At 41.8% G+C, this 19,242-nt stretch overlaps 1 protein-coding gene across 1 annotated transcript in view; it reads right to left on the bottom strand.

The window, feature by feature from the left end:
• Positions 1-19,021, bottom strand: part of LOC120981085 (double-headed protease inhibitor, submandibular gland-like) — a 45,703-nt gene extending 26,682 nt beyond the window's left edge. Inside the window, exons 1-3 of the mRNA XM_040410604.1 lie at positions 18,964-19,021; positions 8,268-8,308; positions 3,467-3,591 (exon numbers count right to left, since the gene is read on the bottom strand). Of these exons, the coding sequence (XP_040266538.1) occupies positions 3,467-3,591; positions 8,268-8,308; positions 18,964-19,021 (224 nt within the window). The remainder of the gene's footprint in view (positions 1-3,466; positions 3,592-8,267; positions 8,309-18,963) is intronic.
• Positions 19,022-19,242: the final 221 nt, after the last annotated feature.

Here is a 19,242-nt window from a genome sequence, read left to right as displayed (position 1 = left end):
ATACATTTTAGTCAACTAAGAGAGGCCTTAGGCCTAGCACTGGGACAAAGTCCTCAAAAATAAAAATACAGCCACAAAATGGGATATTTTTAAAAGCATCCTAAAATCTAATTGTGAGAGGTACATACCTTTATGGGAATAAAAGGTTAAGGAACAAGAAAAAAAACAATGTGGATGAACAGAATTGTAATGAAAGCAATAAATGACAAATAGAAAGCATTTAAATCACTAAAACAGGAGGGGAGCAAGGAAGCATTGAAAAACTAAAAGGAAAAAAATAGAATATGTAAAAGACAAATAAAAGCAGCCAAACTAGAGACCGAGAGATTAATTGCCAAAGAGCGTAAAACTAACCCTAAAATGTTCTTCAATTATATAAATGGTAAAAAGTATAAATCTGAAGGGGTCGGCGCTTTACAGAGTAATGAAGGGGGGAGTTGCAGAGAGCGATGAGGAGAAAGCAAAGCTGTTAAATATTTTTTTCTCCACTGTATTCACTAAAGGAAATAAACTGTCAGATGAAATGCAGAATGTAAAAGTAAATTCCCCATTAAAAGTGCCCTGTCTGACCCAGGCAGAAGTACAGCGGCGTCTTAAAAAGATTAAAATAGACAAATCGCCAGGACCATATGGCATACACCTCCATATCCTAAGAGAATTAAGTAATGTCATAGCCAGACCCTTATTTATGATATTTAAGGACTCTATACTGACAGGGACTGTTCCACAGTATTGGCACATAGCAAATTTGGTGCCAATATTCAAAAAGGGTCCAAAAACAGAGCCTGGAAACTATAGGCCGGTAAGTTTAAAATCTGTTGTGGGTAAACTGTTTGAAGGTTTTCTAAGACATGCTATCTTGGAGTCAGGGCCGCTGCAAGGACTTTTGCCGCCCTAGGCAAGATAAAAAATTGCCGCCCCCTCCCCCCCTATCAGATAATCTGCCCATATCATGACATCACATATGTTCCACCCCTTTCTCAGCATTTTAATTAAAAGAACTGCTATGTTAGGGTTAATCAAGCTTCTTGTAGCTGTCTCCCTGACAGCCGCTAGAGGTGCTTCCGTGATTCTCACTGTGAAAATTACAGTAGGAAGACGCGGAACATAGTTTTGAATGCGTGCGCATGCGCATTCGCAGCTAAGAGGAGGTTCGTGGAGAAGAGTTCCCAGTGCCGGCGCTGGAGAAAGGTAAGTGGCTGAAGGGGTTTTAACCCCTTCAGCCCAGTGGGAGGGGGACACGAGGGTGCCCCACTTCTAATAACTATATAGTGCCAGGAAAATGAGTTTGTTTTCCTGGCACTATAGTGCTCCTTTAACACCAGTACTGCACAGTGTCTTTTCTCTGCAGGAACAGGCTATAGACACCAGTACCACTACATTAAACTGTAGTGGTTCTGGGACTATAGTGTCCTTTTAATGTGAGGTAAATTAGTTTCCAATGTAGTATTAATAACTAAACAATTAAATGATAAACATATTGCATTGTCTACTTACCACCAGGACAATAAGATAATCTGGTCTCTGGCTGCAGTCTGGCTATTGGTCTGGCTCTGGGGACTCCCTTGTCACTCTCTTCTCCCCCCCCCCCACTCCCTCCCTTGTCACTGTCATTCCCCCCCACCTCTAGTGTAGCGTGGCCGAGCTCTGTTCGGTCCGCGGTACAGGAGCTTTTGTTTCCTGTACCCGGCCGGACTGAAAGGAAGTGCACACTAAGTGAGCACTTCCTGTCAGTCCGGCCGGGTACAGAAAACAAATGCTCCTGTACCGCGGACCGAACAGAGTTTGGCCACACTACATTAAAGGCGCTTCCCTCCTGTCAGTCCCTCTCTTAAGGCTGCGCCCGGGCGGTCCACAATCATAGACGCGCCAGCCCGGGTAGTGCGGCAGCCAACGCTTTTTTTTTAAACCGCACGGGGCCGGCGCCTCCTGCTAAATTGCGCCCTAGGCGGCTGCCTAGGTCGCCTTACAGGTGGCGCCGGCCCTGCTTGGAGTACCTCAATGAAAATAAGCAAATAATGCCATATCAGCATGTCTTCATGAGGGATCAGTCATGTCAAACTAATCTAATCAGTTTCTATGAGGAGGTAAGTTCTAAACTTGACGTATATCTGGACTTCTCCAAATCATTTGACACTGTACCACATAAAAGGTTAGTATATAAAATGAGAATTCTTGGACTGAGGGAAAATGTCTGTATGTGTGTAAGTAACTGGCTTAGTGATATAAAATAGAGGGTGGTTATTAATGGTACATACTCAGATTGGGTCACTGTCACTAGTGGGGTACCTCAGGGGTCAGTATTGGGCCCTATTCTCTTCAATATATTTATTAATGATCTTGTAGAAGACTTGCACAGTAAAATATAAATTTTTGCAGATGACACTAAACTGTGTAAAGTAATTAACACGGAGGACAGTATACTGCTACAGAGGGATCTGGATCGATTGGAGGCTTGGGCAGAGAACTGGCAGATGAGGTTTAACACTGACAAATATAAGGTTATGCACATAGGAAGGAATAATGCAAGTCACCCGTACATACTAAATGGTAAAACACTGGGTAACACTGACATGACGAAGGACCTAGGGATTTTAGTGAACCGCAAACTAAGTTTCAGGCAGCTGCTGCCAAGGCCAATAAGATAATGGGTTGCATCAAAAGAGGCCCATGATGAGAACATAGTCCTGCCACTTTACAAATCCCTAGTCAGACAGCACATGGAGTACTGTGTACAGTTCTGGGCTCCTGTGAACAATGCAGACATAGCAGAGCTGGAGAGAGTTCAGAGGAGGGCAACTAAAGTAATAACTGGAATGGGTGGACTACAGTGCCCAGAAAGATTTTCAAAATTAGGTTTATTCACTTTAGAAAAAAGACAACTCAGGGGAGATCTAATAATAACTATGTATAAATATATCAGGCATCAGTACAAAGATCTCTCCCATCTCTCCCAGGACTGTGACTGTGATGAGGGGACATCTTCTGCGTCTGGAGGAAAGAAGGTTTGTACACAAACATAGAAGAGGGTTCTTTACGGTAAGAGCAGTGAGACTATGGAACTCTCTGCCTGAGGAGGTGGTGATGGTGAATTCACTAAAAGAGTTCAAGAGGGGCCTGGATGTATTTCTGGAGTGTAATAATATTACAAGTTATAGTTAGTGAGCCCTTAAAATGAGGGAAGTTGAGTTTGTACCTAATAATGGTTAGTCAGGATAATAGGCTAAGGTTAGTTGCACACTAGTGCTAAAATTTTACAGCAGGCTGTTCCGGTAGAGGAACAGTCTGCTGGAGACCATCGTATCCAGCCTAGCCAGATGCTACCTTTTCTTGCCTGAGCATATTGACTGTAATGAGACCCAGCAGGGATTCGGCAAGCTAAAAACTGCTGCAAGCACCAGTAAAAAGAAATCTTGATTATCACATAAAATAATGGTACATATCCTAATGTGCAAATGTGACTTACAATTTGTCAGAACATAGCTCACATTCGTTTGTGTAGGTCTGACCATTTGTGCCGCACACTGGTTTTAACATTCGGTTGCAGGCCAGCCCAATTTTTGGTATGGGCTTGTACAAATCACAATTAGGCTGTAACGAAATTAAGGTTTAATTGTGTGACAACTTATTACTTTAATATTTTACAAAGGAAATGTATGTATAGTTACGTGTCATGTTTTCTGTCGAGATACTATGATCAAAACACTTTGGGTCTCGTTTATCAAAATCATCTAACAGAAAAACTGTCCATGTTGCCCATTCATACTAATCGAAAAGGCTGTTTTTTTTGTTCAGTAGTTTTGATTTTGCCTATAACCAGTACATCAGTATGGCTGAGTTCACACTTCAATTAGTCGATCAGTTATTTCCATCAGTTATTGTAAGCCAAAACCCCAAGTGAAACCTAAACAGAGATAAGGTATAATGGAAAGAATTGCCTCTATTCTGTGATTTTGACCCTCTCATTGTTTTGGACAAAAACTGATCTAAATAACTGAAGTGTGAACTCAGCCTATTTTGCTAGCATGTTTTATGTATATAATCAGTTTTTACTATATCTTAATACAAACAAAACCAAAAATGCATTATTGCAATGAAAATACACATATAACAGGACCTAAGTGATGATTTTTTAGTGTAGGCTGCTGTATAACTTCTTTTTTTTATTCAGGAAAAGTGTAGCTTTTTATTATTACAGATGTAGCAGACTGTAACTTGACATTCAACATGTTGTATAGACGGTATACACTGTTGCAGCAAACTTTAAATTGATAATTAAGAAACCAAAAGTCATTCAAAACTAATTAAAGTCTGCTGCAACTGTGTGTATTTAAAGCCTTAAGTGACACGTTTGCTATATCTGCATCTGTCTTCGACTACAACGCTAATTATGTCACCTTTGCACAATCAGTGCTCCAGACTAAAAAAAATACCTAGTAGCCATTGGCTCCTGAACTGAAAAATTTAGGAGCCAAATTTAATTTTTAGTCGCCAAATCGAAACCGAATCAAAATTTGGTATCGTGACAACGCTATGTCGATCAGATCGGCGTAGGTTGTTTCGATACAAAAATTTTGATTTGCTTTCGTCACCATAAAAAAGTATTGCGATACTCAATACCACGCAAAAAAAAAAAAAAAAGCAAAAAAAAGCAGCGTGCATTTTGCATTTTATGAAACGTTCGGCCCATAATAGAACAGTCCTATCCTATTTTTTGGGGTGACAAGGTGACTAAAAAATGGCGAATCGCATGGTTTTTATTTATTCATTTATTTCTGTTACGGCGCTCACCGCATAGGAGATATTTTTTAATAATTTAATAGTTTTGACTTTTCGGACGCAACGCGTCCGAAATGTGATATGTTTATTTATTTATTGTTTATATATTTTATATGTAAAATTGGGAAAGGGGGGATTTAAAAGTAATATTTTAGGGTACTTTCACACTAGCGTTTTTCATTTTCGGCATAGAGTTCAGTCACAGGGGCTCTATACCGGAAAAGAACTGATCAGGTATATCCCCATGCATTCTGAATGGAGAGTAATCCGTTCAGGATCCATCAGGATGTCTTCAGTTCAGTCATTTTGACTGATCAGGCAAAAGATAAAACCGTAGCATGGTACGGTTTTATCTCCGGCGAAAAAAAACTGAAGACTTGCCTGAATGCCGGATTCGGCATTTTTCCCCATAGGAATGTATTAGTGCCAGATTAGTGCATTCAAAATACCGGAATACCGGATCCGTCCTTCCGGATGTGTAAAAAGATACAAGACGGATCCGTCTGTCCGCATGACAAGCGGAGAGATGGATTTGTTCTTGCAATGCATTTGTGAGATGGATCCGCATCCGGATGCGTCTCACAAATGCTTTCAGTCACTTTCAGATCGGCGGTTCCGGCAGTGAAAGATCACACTGCCTCAAGTGTGAAAGTAGCCTTAGTGTTTGTGTTTTTATTTATTTATTTTACTTACTATTAGCCCCCTTAGGGGCTGGAACCCTTGTCCTATTCACCCTTAGGCCCCTTTCACATGGGCGAGATTTCTGCGCAGGTGCAATGCGTGATGTGAACGCATTGAACCCGCACTGAATCTGGACCCATTCACTTCTATGGGGCTGTGCACATGAGCGCTGATTTTCACCCATCACTTGTGCGTTGCGTGAAAATCGCAGCATGCTCTATGTTGTGCGTTTTTCATGCAACGCAGGCCCCATAGAAGTTAATGGGGCTGCGTGAAAATCGCAAGCATTTGCAAGCAAGTGCGGATGCGGTGCGATTTTCACGCATGGTTGCTAGGATGAAAGTCTATTCACTGTGTTATTTTCCCTTATAACATGGTTATAAGGGAAAATAATAGCATTCTTTAATACAGAATGCTTAGTAGAAGGTCAATTGAGGGTTAAAAAAAAATATAATGAACTCACCTCCTCCAATTGATCGCGTAGCTGCCGGTCTCCTGTTCTTTCTTCAGGACCTGTCAAAGGACCTGTGGTGACATCACTGAGCTCATCACATGGTAGATCGCATGAACCATCACCATGGTAATGGACCATGTGATGAGCTCAGTGACGTCACCACAGGTCCTTTGACAGGTCCTGAAGAAAGAACAGGAGACCGGCAGCTACGGGATCAATTGGAGGAGGTGAGTTAATAAAAATAAAAAAATTTAACCCTCATTGGCACTGCGCCACCAATGTTTATTATACTGGGGTGTTGGGGGGGGGGGCGCACTGTGCCACTAATGTTTATTATACTAGGGTGTTGGGGGTGGGGGCGCACTGCATCTGAGGGGTTAACTGCCGCCGATCGCAGCTCCCTGTCATAGAGGTCGGGTGCCGGCTATTTGATTACAGCACCCGCCTCCTGTATTTGTATTAACAGGTCAGTTATCTTCATTGGTGGCGCAGTGGCCACAGCCCCTCCCCTCCTCCTCCAGTCTCTCTTCTTAGTGGCGGCGGCAGCACAGGGGGGAGGGAGAGACTCCTCCACTGCGCTGCTGAGAAGAACATCGGTGGCGGGCCAGAGAACTATCAGCTCCTGTGCCCCGCCGCTGTATTCAACTGCAGAGCTGCGGCGGGTCTAGTCGCAAATGGCGACAAGACTAAAAAGTTTTGTCGCCATTTGTAAATTCTAAGTCGTATTGGCGACCATTTTGGTCGCCATCTGGAGCCCTGACAATGTGCCAAATATGGGTATATTTCTTACATTCTATCACTAGTTCAGACCTACACTGAAGTGAAACACATGACAAGTTCCAGAAATCACTCCATAATACAAGTAAGGCTACTTTCACACTCGCTTTTAGTGCGGATCCGTCATGTATTATCTTTTACAAAGCCAAGACGTGTTATAGAAAGTGGATCTGTCCCCATTGACTTACATTGTGTGCCAGGACGGATCTGTTTGGCTCAGTTTCGTCAGACGGACACCAAAATGCTGCAAGCAGTGTTTTGGTGTCCCCCTCTAAAGCGGAATGGAGACTGTAAAAAGGCAAACTGATGCATTCTGAGCGGATCCTTTTCCATTCAGAATGCATTAGAATGCAAACTGTTCTGTTTTGGACCGCTTGTGAGAGCCCTGAACGGATCTCACAAACGGAAAGCCAAAACGCGAGTGTGAAAGTAGCCTTATTAAGAAGAAATGACAGCTCTAAAACAGCTAACTAGTGCAACATAAACCATTTCTGCAGCACTTTGAATCTAAAGTACCACTTTGACAAAATAAAACAAACATTTTCAGCTAATTGTCTCAACTAGGAAGTAGCAACCACAAAAAGATGAAATAAACATGAAGATTCTCCTTCTATTTAAATGGGTTTTGTCACAAAACATATTCAACATTTTTCAAACCAGCATCTGGATGTGAATACTTTTATAATTGCATCTAATTACAAATCTGGCATAGCCACTGAGTTATTCAATAAAACGTATATGCACAGCGCCACCTGCTGTTTCTTCTTTTGCTTAATTTTTGTCCGTCTCACTGAGATGGTCGAACATGCTCATTTTAAATCTTCAACTGCCACCAGCCGTATCTTCTGTTAGAAGCTGTGGGAGTTACAGGGAGAGAGCTGCAGCAGAAAGGACACGTGCCCAGAGAAAGGACATACCCTCTGAGCTGCCAGCCTGAAGATAATCTAGAAGAGCAATCGGAGCAGTGAATGGGGAGATCTCTGGATCCATGTGAGGTTCCAGCTTTGTTAGAAAGGTATTGTCATGTGCTAGATTTTCATTTTTTACATAAATCATGGTATAACCAGTTTATGGTTATGTGTGAAAGGAGTAATCCAGCAACAAATGTGTATGGGTTATATGTAGGATATTTCTAAATACCTGATTGGGAAAGACGGTCTGTCCATTTGGACTATGGAATGGGGGTCACGTATTCCTTATTGCTGTTCTGAACACAGGCAAAAGTGTGACTTCTAAAAGTTCTAGTTTACTTCTGTCTGACTTTTGACTGGTTTCACGGTAGCAACATTCTGTTAATTAGCGGACATCCCTTCAGTTATGGAATATTGTATGGATATATCTTATCCTGTACACTGGCCAGCATAGAAAGTATTTAAAAGGTTTTCCAGAGATTTTTCACTAGATATGCCATACATGTGTGAAATGTGGTGGTTAAACTGCTGGGACCCTTTCAATCCTCACAATACAAGGGGGGGGTCCCCGGTTTCCCTCCAATGGAATTATTTTTGATGATTGAAGCTCTGTAACGAGGTTATATGATAACTTTCATTTACATCATTGAAATAAAAAAGTGTACCTCAATCTCTGTCTCTCCATCAACCGGATAACAGATAATACCTAAAAAAATAAAATAAAGATAAAATAGAATGAGATATAATGCAGGTTGAATAATATAAATATACTATAATATGGTATGGTATGAGAACTGACAGACAGCTAGAACACATTTTAATATTTCAATATTCTAACATTATTACTGAACAAATTGATCCAAAATAATAAACAGTGCAAAGAGCAAAAACACTGAAAAATAATAAATGCAAAAATGAAGCACACAATGACTAATATAATAATGGAAATAATGACAACAACAATACAATAAAATATAAAGAAAAGAAATAGAAAGCTGAAGGAGTTATACCTGTGAAAGTGCCAAATGCCACAACAGCAAAGACAATGACTCCTGTGCTCCTCATGGTGATCACTTTGAACCCAACTAATAGATTCTACACAGTCGCTGTCCATTTTTGTATCCTGAAGTTGTTTACTTAAGGCAGGGCTAAAAGGAGTACACCCTCAATATTGGGCTAATCAAATCTAACTTCAAGTCATGTCATCAGCAGCTTAGGATTTAATTTCTCAATTGTAAAGTAGTGACATTTGCAAATATTTGCTTTTATTTGAATAACAAGATGGCAAAGAGAAACTTCCAGCCTTGGTTTTACTTGTAAGTAATTTGATCCCATTACTAAAAAAACAGGACATGAGTTAAGCCTCATTCACACGCCAGTGTTCCACGTATGTGTGCTGTACGTGTTCTCCAGGGACAGCACACGTACCCATTTTGTTCATGGATCCATCATGCCCATTATAGTCTATGGGTCAGTGATAACCACAGATGCAACACGGATGCCATCCGTGTTTCACGGATCATTAAGAAGAGATGCTTTGAAAATCATTTTTCAGCTGTTCAGTGTCAATGAAACACAGATGACACACAGACAGCAAAAAACAGACACACGGACCAAACACGGATCCTTCACGGAGGTATCACTGACCACCTTTTCACGAATTTGAGAACGGATGTGTGAATGAGGCTTTACACAGAGATAAACCAGCAATCTAAAACTGAGGGTAGAAGCTGCTCATACGGTGGTATAGAGGCAGCAGGATTAATGTAGGTTGTAGGCATGTCTGAAGAGGTGGGTTTTCAGGTTTCTTTCCAAGGTTTCCATGATAAATGGGAGTCTGATGTATTTTGGTCGAGAGATACAGACAAAATATTGGAAACGCATGGGAGAAATCTTGGAGGAGACTGTCTAAAGAGCAGTTAGTTACTTGATTTTGGAGGTAACTCCCTTTAAAGGGTTGTCAAGATAGAAACTTATGCCCAATCCACAGGAAAGGTGTTATGTATCAGATTAGGGGGGATTCTAATCACTAGGACCCCCATGATTACAAGAAAAGGGTCCTGTGCTCCCATATAAATGTATTTCCGGCAATCCCACAAAGAATGAATTGAGCAGTAGTGTCCATGTCTGATCTGCTGCTCCATTCAAAGGAGGCTATGGGACCTCCATTCTCGTGAGTGGTAGGGGTTCCAGCAGTCCGACCCCCACCAATCATATTGTTATTCCTAACCTTTGGATAGGGGATACATTTCTATATTGGCAAACCCCCTTTAATTCATACAGTCTCATCATAAAAAATGTAAAATGGGCTGTACTCCAAAAGGGGGAATAGAGTTCAAATATTTGCTGTAGCAGTTCAAACTGGATACAGGGTTTGTGATTATGTTTAATAATATTCATAAGCCAAAACCTCTCAAAATCTGACATTAAATATCCCAAGGATGTTGGATTGTACAGTAGATAGAAAGCAGCAGGGCCAGTCTTGTCACTAGGCATAGGAGGTCCAGTGCCTAGAGCGACCCCTTACAGGGGGCTTGCACCTTTTGGGGGGCAGCAGCAGAAAACAGTCTTTCTTTTATTATCCACCCCCTCACTGCCTTCCGCCAGAACTGCTTGTAAATGCAGGATGAGGAGGGACAAACATAAGTCTGGCACTGGGGGACAAATAAAATAGCGGACACGAGCAGCACTTAGCAGAGGCTGCTCGACCAATCACAGAGCTGGTGCATGGTAGTCTGAGTGTGTAGGTTTCAGACAGGCAATCACACTGACTGCACCAGGATCACTGCTGATGCATCAATCAATCCAACCACTCACTTCCTAAGGCTCAATTCACACCTGAGCGTTTTACAGCGCGTTCCTACGCGCTGTAAAACGCTCAACAAGGAGAAACCAATGCTTCCCTATGGGAATGGTTCTCACCTGGGCGTTTTACAGCGCGTACGATCGCGCTGTAAAACGCCCGACGCTCACACAAGTACAGGAGCGTTTTTTTGGGCGCTTGTCGCGCGTTCCCGTACATAGACTTTCGGGAACGCGCGACACTGTGTGCACACTTGTCTCTGTATGCGCGCTTGTAAACGTCCGTACAATCGCGCATACAGAGCGCTCCTTTCAGAACGCTCAGGTGTGAATTGAGCCTAAGGCTACTTTCACACTAGCGTTCGGAGCGGGTCCGTCTGATGTTTCATCAGACGGATCCGCTCCGATAATGCAGACGTTCGCATCCATTCAGAACGGATCCATCTGCATTATAACTTAGAAAAAATTCTAAGTGTGAAAGTAGCCTGAACGGATCCGTCCAGACTTTACATTGAAAGTCAATGGGGGCGGATCCGTTTGAAGATTGAGCCATATTGTGTCATTTTCAAACGGATCCGTCCCCATTGACTTACATTGTAAGTCTGGACGGATCCGCTTGCCTCCGCACGGCCAGGCGGACACCCGAACGCTGCAAGCGGCGTTCAGGTGTCCGCTCGCTGAGCGGAGGCTGAACGCTGGCAGACTGATGCGAATCCGCGTCCACTGAGAATGCATTAGGGCTGGACGGTTGCGTTCGGGGCCGCTTGTGAGCCCCTTCAAACGGAGCTCACGAGCGGACACCCGAACGCAGGTGTGAAAGTAGCCTTACTTTTAGGATCTGTCTATCCCTCCTTCACAAGCCAATAAGGCCTCATGCACACGACCGTTTTTTTTTTTGCGGTCCGCAAAACGGATTTCCGTTGGTCCGTGAACGTTTTTTTCAAGTTTGCATTGAAAATGATAGGAAAAACGGACACGGATCACGGATGCAGATGACTACCTTGTGTGCATCCGTGATTTTTCACGGACCCATTGACTTGAAAGGGTCCGTGAACCGTTGTCCGTGAAAAAAATAGGACAGGTCCTATTTTTTTAACGGACTGGAAAAACGGATCGCGGACGCGGAAGCCAAACGGTGCATTTTCCATTAAAAGTCAATGGGTCCGCGAAAAAAAATGGAAAACGGAACAACGTCCGCGGATGCACACAACGGTCGTGTGCATGGGGCCTAAGTCATGTGAAGAAACATACAAATTCATCAAAATTTCACTTATTTAAAACAACACATGTTCCAGAGTATAAAAAAAGTATGCACATAGAGTGTCATACCAAGTCCATATCACTTCACGCTTCAGTGGATCAGCAGATGTTTACTATAGAGGTGGAGATAGCATGAAGCACAACACCTGCAACGTTTTAGGAGTCTACGTCTCTTTCCTCAAGCTGACTTGTTATCTGCCTCTTGCAGCACACAAGCAAAATATTCACATAGAAAATAGTGGAAGTAGCAAACTTGACTTGTAACTGGTAATGATACTGTCATCATGGGGGGGGGGGGCGGAGGCCAGAGCAGCCATGGACTAGCTGAAAGAGCTGACAGCCACATGTGTTAGACTCACTCAGCGTGACTTACTGGGCTGAAAAGCATATCACAAGCCTGAGAAAAGTGCCAATCTGGGAGCGAGAGAGATAGGGGCATAGTCAGCTAGTCCAGCGTCAATGCCCATCCTGATACACATCGTTCCAACTCCTCCTCCGCTCATCCCAAGATGTTTTTTCTTTTTGTGCCACCAGTACTGTCTGCCTTAAAAAAAAAAAAAAGATGTTATTTTTACATTCACACTGTGCATACAGTATGTCAATACGTGACATGACCCGTGCAAACAGGAGACAGCCAGAGCCAAAGAATTATGGAGAGAGAGAGGTGAGTTCACACAAGAGAATCTTCTTGACGTTGCTTAAAGGGAGCAATAGTTACTGTGATGCTGTACAAGGTATGGGCATCGCAGCGCGCATGCGCCGGCCAAAGGAATGAGTGTGCAGACGCGGGATCTCGGCAGAATAACAAGTTGGTAGATAGGCGAACAGAGGGAAAGGATGGGCGGGCGGAGGGTAGGAAGGGGCGGGGGGAAGCAATGAAAAGGCTGAGCTAGCAGGGCAGAAATAAAATAAAATGAAGTCTCTGTAGAAAATACTCATCCTCTCTAGCGCTGCGAATCCAAAGACAATGTGGGGAAAGTCCGCTGTATAAAGATATATGGAAGGATTGCGCTGCAGGAGAGAAATCTTTTTTGTGTGAATAAAAGTTCCTTTTATAAATCTTCAACTAATGTGAACACATGCCAACCTCACAATCCGACACTGGTATGGAAACCTGTAGTGTAATGAAAAAGCGCACAATGGTGTAGCAAATTCCAAGCACTTAACGCACCATGTGAATAGATTATACTCACAGGATTTCCAGTTAGTAAATGCGTGTAGAAAAATAGATGGTGTCTTCAATAGGACTCTGCTGAAAGAAGAGAACTATAGCGTAGTATGTAATGACACTTAGCACGCCTGCAACAAGATTCTACTCACAGAACTTCACTGGTAAGATGCATGGAATATTCTCTGCGAAGTCTTCACAGACCGCTGGGCAAATGGAGCAGGCAAGGATCAGGACGCTTAGGCATGAGAAATCCCAAATACCAATCCGACAGATATAACACTTCTACACCTGGATGACAATGAACCACAGCTTCCAAAAAAGACTGGCGAGTAGGACGGATGCGCACCAAAGGGTCAGATAAAAGTTATTTAATAAAAGCAAAAATTACAGCTATAAAACATATATTAAAAATCTCTGAAATGCCCGACCCGGGTTTCGCCGTGATGCTTCGTCTGGGGCGTTGATTGGTAATTGAATTCCACAGAGTTTAAATTAACAGGAGAACCTCCCCTATAGCACGTCATGGACACATCCATAGAAACACAAGGTAAGAACAAATACATACAAGCAGGTAAAATATAATAAAAGGCTAATTGGCTAGTGGCGAATATATTAAAATAAGCAAGCATTAACGTCACACTCAATATTTAACCCTTGAGGTTGAATGGTTCCCAGGAGGAACATCCATTCAACCTCTTTTTTATTTATTAAGGAAATAAAATCCCCTCCACGGGTAGGTGTATGCACCAGTTCCAATACAAAAAAATCGCAGGCCTCTAGGATTTTTATTGTGATGGATTTTAAAATGTAACGAGACACCATGGGTCTCGAGACCTTTTTTAATATTCCGTATATGCTCCTGCACCCGAGTCTTTAGACTCCGTGTAGTCCTACCGACATATTGGAGGCCACAAGGGCACTCCAAAAGATAAATTACGCCAACATTGTTGCAGGAAAATTGGCCCCTAATTTTCAGGGTGGTATCCTTTGTTTTGTTAGTTGTAATTGTATCCACAAACCTTTTTCGGTCTTTTAGGGTACGATTTTTGCAAGGTAAGCAAAAGCCGCACCATGTGAACCTGCCTTTATGTGTGCTGGTGCGTTTTTTACTAGTAGCGAGACTAGCACTACGGACCAATTTATTGGTAAGACTGTCGGCTCTTTTGAAGACTACAGGAGGCCTAACTGGCAGATCTTTGCTAAGTACAGGATCATTCTGAAGGATATGCCAATTTTTACGGATCATATTTTTGATACAACCCATTTTTTCTGAGCTAGCAGGGCACCTACAAGGGTAACGCCGCCCCTGGGCACTTGCGAGCCCTCATTTGCATATGTTATAAAGATCGTTTTTGATGCTTTTATAAGTCCAGGATTGATGCCAGAGGTAACGTTTTTATTAACTGTAAGCATGCTAGGGAGCTATGGGAAGGGTTAAAAAAATGAAATGCTGATGACAGACTCCCTTTAAGGACTGCAGTGGGTACAAGGTGCATCCTATCATCTAGCCACTGATGTGAACTGTTCTTTGGCACATAATGAGCCTTGGCCCATCAGCAGTGCTATCTTAAAAGCAAACAGTTTGCAGTATTTATGGGAAAGCTGAATACCAGGTCCACCATTACAGCTCCCACAAGTGTGCCACCCATCAGTCTTACAATTCTGAACAGCTTACCGCCACGGTCCCGGGCGCCGTGTTCAACGGTGATCTGCTGCCAATGTTTCCTTTCAGCCCTGGCCACAACATGCTTGCTGCATGTTTTCTGCAGCATTTCCTCAAGGGCCGATGCGCGTCACTTCCTGTGCTTTATGGTTGGATCAAGTGACCTCGCTGACCAATCCTAGCCCTCCGGCACATATATAAGTGGCTCAGCCCCCTTCCCAGATGCCTTAGTGTCAAGGTCATTGTGTCCTGCTAAGGTTCCTGATATCTGCTTGTGTTTCTGACTCGTAGTTGTATTCCTGGACTCTGCTACCTGTTTGATCCCTGCCTGTGTGCCTTGACTCTCCTGTTGCCGATCCCGGTTTGCCTGATCTGTACCTGTGCTGCCTGCCCTGACCTATTGGCTATCTGACTTCACCGCTGCCTCATCCTTCGGTCCTGCACTGTTGCTCCTGGTTACGACTCAGCCTGCTGACAACGCCTGTACCTCTGGTACCTCCCGGTCTGCCCGGACCAGCTGCCTCGTGTGCTAATCCTCCTAAAGAGGTAGCAACCTGGTGTTCCCCTCGGCAAAGTCAATCCCCACCTTCAGGGGTACTGTGAAGAACGAGGGGTTTACTTAGACAACGCCCTTAAAGGAGGTAGGACAAATGGCACAGTGGGTTCACACGCGCTGGTTTGTGACAGTACACTGAGGCACCTGGGAAGGGGGCTGACTCACTTATATATGCGCAGGAGGATAGGATTGGTCAGAGAGGTCACATGACCTAACCCATATAGCCCAGGAAGTGACGCGTGACGGCCCTTAAGGAAGGGCTGCAAAAAAAAAAAACAGCAAGCATGCTGTGGCCAGGACTGAGAGGAAACTGTGGAGCGGATCCCAGAACCACAGCACCCACACAAACAGAGCCTAGGACTGCAGCGGTGAATGGGAAGCACTGGCCACAGATCACCGCTGAGTGTGGCGCTCGGGACCGCGGTGGTAAGCAGGGGAACAGTGGCATACAGCAGCCGCTGTTACATCTATAAAAGTACAAGTTACAACTATATCCGCTTTCTTAGATATACCCCCTCGTGTGGCACCAGTCAGTAAAGAGATTTATTACTGGTATTTCTAAATTAACTGGGGAGAGTTATCAAACTGGTGTAAAGGAAAATTGGCTTAGTAGTTGCCCATAGTAACAAATCAGATTTTACATTTCATTTTCCAAATGAGCTCTGAAAAATATAATGATAAGGTGGAATCTGATTGGTTGCTATGGACAACCAAACCAGTTTTCCTTTACACCAGTTTTGATAAATGTACCCCAAGGTCTTTAAACCATTCTCAGCATGGGATTACTTAGTGGTGCCAAAGTAGCTATGCCTTCCTCCATTTGAGCCTTTAGAAGAGGTGAACATTAAATTCCTAGAAGGCCGTTTTTTTTATTGGCAATTAAGGTACTTCAGCCAAGAGGTTTGGAGAATTACAGGCCCTAGCTGCCATTGAACATTATATTTCTTTCACTCAGGACTGTTGTGCCTTTTCATAGGTAAATACATTGATATCCAATTCATTATTGTCAAGAGGAATCTTCATTGCCTTTAAGAGCCATGCTCGACTATAGTTGCAATTTTGTATGTCTTGAGTAGGCCAAATTAAGGTCACACAAAGTTTTAGTGTTATTTTTTTTTGAATGTACCAGTCTGAGAAGAGGCCTCCTTGTCTACTTTTAAATTTATGACGGGAGATAAAGATGAGCTTTATGCAGCTGGTGATAATTACCTATACAATTAGGCATTTATAAATGAAGCAAAATATATAATATGTATGTATTCATTTAATGAGCCTTAGTCCTTAGCATAAGACAATCAGTAGGACATATAAATATTTGTTAATATTATATTGTTATATGTTACGAAGACAACATGTATCCAGTATATTGTATATATTTCTCATTAGAAGAGTGTCTGTGAAGATGTGTGTTTTGTAACAATTAATCACATCTTTGGTATGACAGAGGAGGTACTGATATCTCTGAGAAAACAATGCCATTCAAACTATTTATGAGTCCATAAATCAACAGTGTGAGAAACGTTAAGTGAGACGCCTAGAGGTCTGTCTCTAATTGCTACAAGTGTCAGAATTAATCCCTATGGCTTTAAATTAAAGCTTCTAAGGTCAAAATGTATATTCAGACTTACATAAGTTAACCCTTTATACTATGATGCAGATAGCTTATACAGCAGTGCCACCTAGGTATCAGTAGGTGACATTACAACAGTAGCAAAAGTGCATTCTGGGTAAGGTTATGATGTCACATTTTATCAATGGTCACGCCCATCCGACAATGATTGGAAAGTTCCAAACTAGGAAGGTGTGTCTAACTGATAAGTTTGTGATCATAAGCCATACACAGAGGGTAAAGGGGAGAAAAAAAAGGAGGGAGAGAAAAGGAGAGAGAGAAGAGAAGTTGAGTCTCTAGAGGGGTCTATCAAGATGAAAGCCATGATGAGATGCGCTATGATGGACCACCCAGCTTTCCTAGGAGCAGAAGTGAGATTCCTACTAGGACTTGGTAGGAGACACAGAAAATGATATTTCATTTTATTAAGACTAATTTGATAGTGTGGGTGAAATTCTACCATCTAGATTGGCAAATAAATAATTAAATCAATTTATCATCTCCATATTGAGATGTAGTCTTAGGATATTGTGAGGCTTCATTCTACCTGCAGAAGAATCTAGACTCATAATCTAGCAAAGCATTAAATGATTTTATATATATATATATATATATATATATATTGATGGAACATTCTTCGCCAAGCTAAGTGATGGATTCCCACAGGAAAGACGTCAAGTCCTTCCCATTTAAGATCCTAGATCCCTGTTATTTGTCTTAATAGTCTTACCAAAGTCATATATGTGAAAATAGTCCAGGATGGGGCGGAAGGATACAGTTATCTCTTCTAAGTTATATCCTTGGATGGATTTGCCCATCTTGAAGTCATGTGATGTGTAGTTGGTGTAGTTGGTTAGGGGGGGCAGAATGTATTTAGCATTCTATATTGATGTCTAGGATTAGACATTCCCATCCTGATATCATGAGGTTTTCTCTGAACAGAAGTAATGTGTATAACTTATGTTCATATTTTGATATCCTAACCTAATAATAGCTTGTGTATAATGTGACAAGTTATTTCCACTCACATGTATTGTTAAGCTTGTAATGCTTTATATTAACGCTATATATATTCATTTGCATGTATCATTGTGTTTATTTACTTATATATGTTTATAATCTTGTAACCAATAAATCTGCATATTTTTATAATACCTGCGTATTATTGTATAATGCAGAACTACATTTTATCATTAACGTCATCTCACGTCAAAAAGAACTTATTTATCTGAGGAAATAGTCGGACTCAGATGTGAATTGTATCAATTAGGTTGTCTACAATTCACCAGGTCATGATTTTAAGAATTTATGACAAATTTTATAAATTTAAATTTTTTATGGTTAATTATTTTTATGACCATAATTAATAATTCTTAATTGAATTATTACCCCCCGACAGGACAAAGTATTAATGAGATTTCTACAATCGTTCATGCTTAAGGTTCCCTCTTTTAGCAATGTGAATTAGTTAATACCCCAGCCTCTGAGGAAGAGAGAAACTGGATACTGTTTAAAGATTTACTTAGAGAGAACATGGGGATTTCAGAAAGAAGACAATCTTCTCATCATGTTCCAAGGAAGAAATAGGAGAAACAAGGCCTCTAAGCCTACCAACTCCAGATGGATATTTGAATGTATTAGGCAAGGGTATCAGGTTTCATCCCTCCAAAGTTTACAAAATCACATTTTACCAGATCCATAGCCTCCTTTTGGGCTGAGAGGAGTTCTGCTCCTCTGGTGCTGATATGTCTGGTTGCTGCAGGTGGAGCTCTTCACTAACTTTTTCCACCATTATAGACTGGATTCGAGACAATTGAAAGAGGTGACCTTTCAACTGACAATTCTAAATTCTGCCAAGCAAGGAGTCCTTGAAAATGTGGGTTCTACTTTATAATTCCTTACTATTGTGCTGCTGTCAGACACCAGAGAATATTGGAATTACACTAATCTGCCTAGTCCCAACAGCAGCATATGCTTTCTGCCCTTTTTTACTTGTCTACTCTATAACTAACTCAGTGGGGTATGTCAGCGTGGGTTGTTATATAGGAAGGGGGAATAGTTTATTTAATTACGGTAGTTATATTCATTAAAATATTTCTAGGTAATGCAACTGCACAGAAGTAATTAACCCCCATTTTTGTGTTGCTATTGGGACTAAGGGAAAACAGCTTCACTAATTTAAATCTAATCATTTGACTAGAGATAAACCAGCAACATAAAAATACAAATGCATTAAAAACTAGTGATTATGGGAGATTATGAGCGATTTTAATAAAAATGGCCAAAGCAAGAAGAATTACCAGTAGTGCAGTCGTATATGGAATCTGTCACTTCCAAAATCAATTTCAAAGAAAGCATACCACCATGTCAGCCAGTTTCATAGGTAGAAATCTGCTGACAGATGCCCTTTAAGAAATAAACAGGCCCAAAGTGTTAAAGGGAAGTATTATCTATATATATAAAGAAGGACGTATATATGTATGTATGTATGTTCAGCGATCACTCAAAAACGCAACCATCGATTTCAACAAAACTTTGTATACACATCCCTTGCTACCTGGAAATAAATCTTGTGGGGG

This window comes from Bufo bufo, chromosome 1, assembly GCF_905171765.1.
Source record: "Bufo bufo chromosome 1, aBufBuf1.1, whole genome shotgun sequence".
Classification (NCBI taxonomy): Eukaryota; Metazoa; Chordata; class Amphibia; order Anura; family Bufonidae; genus Bufo; species Bufo bufo.
Note: the sequence above shows the minus strand (reverse complement) of the source record. Positions and strands in the feature narration are given on the sequence as shown.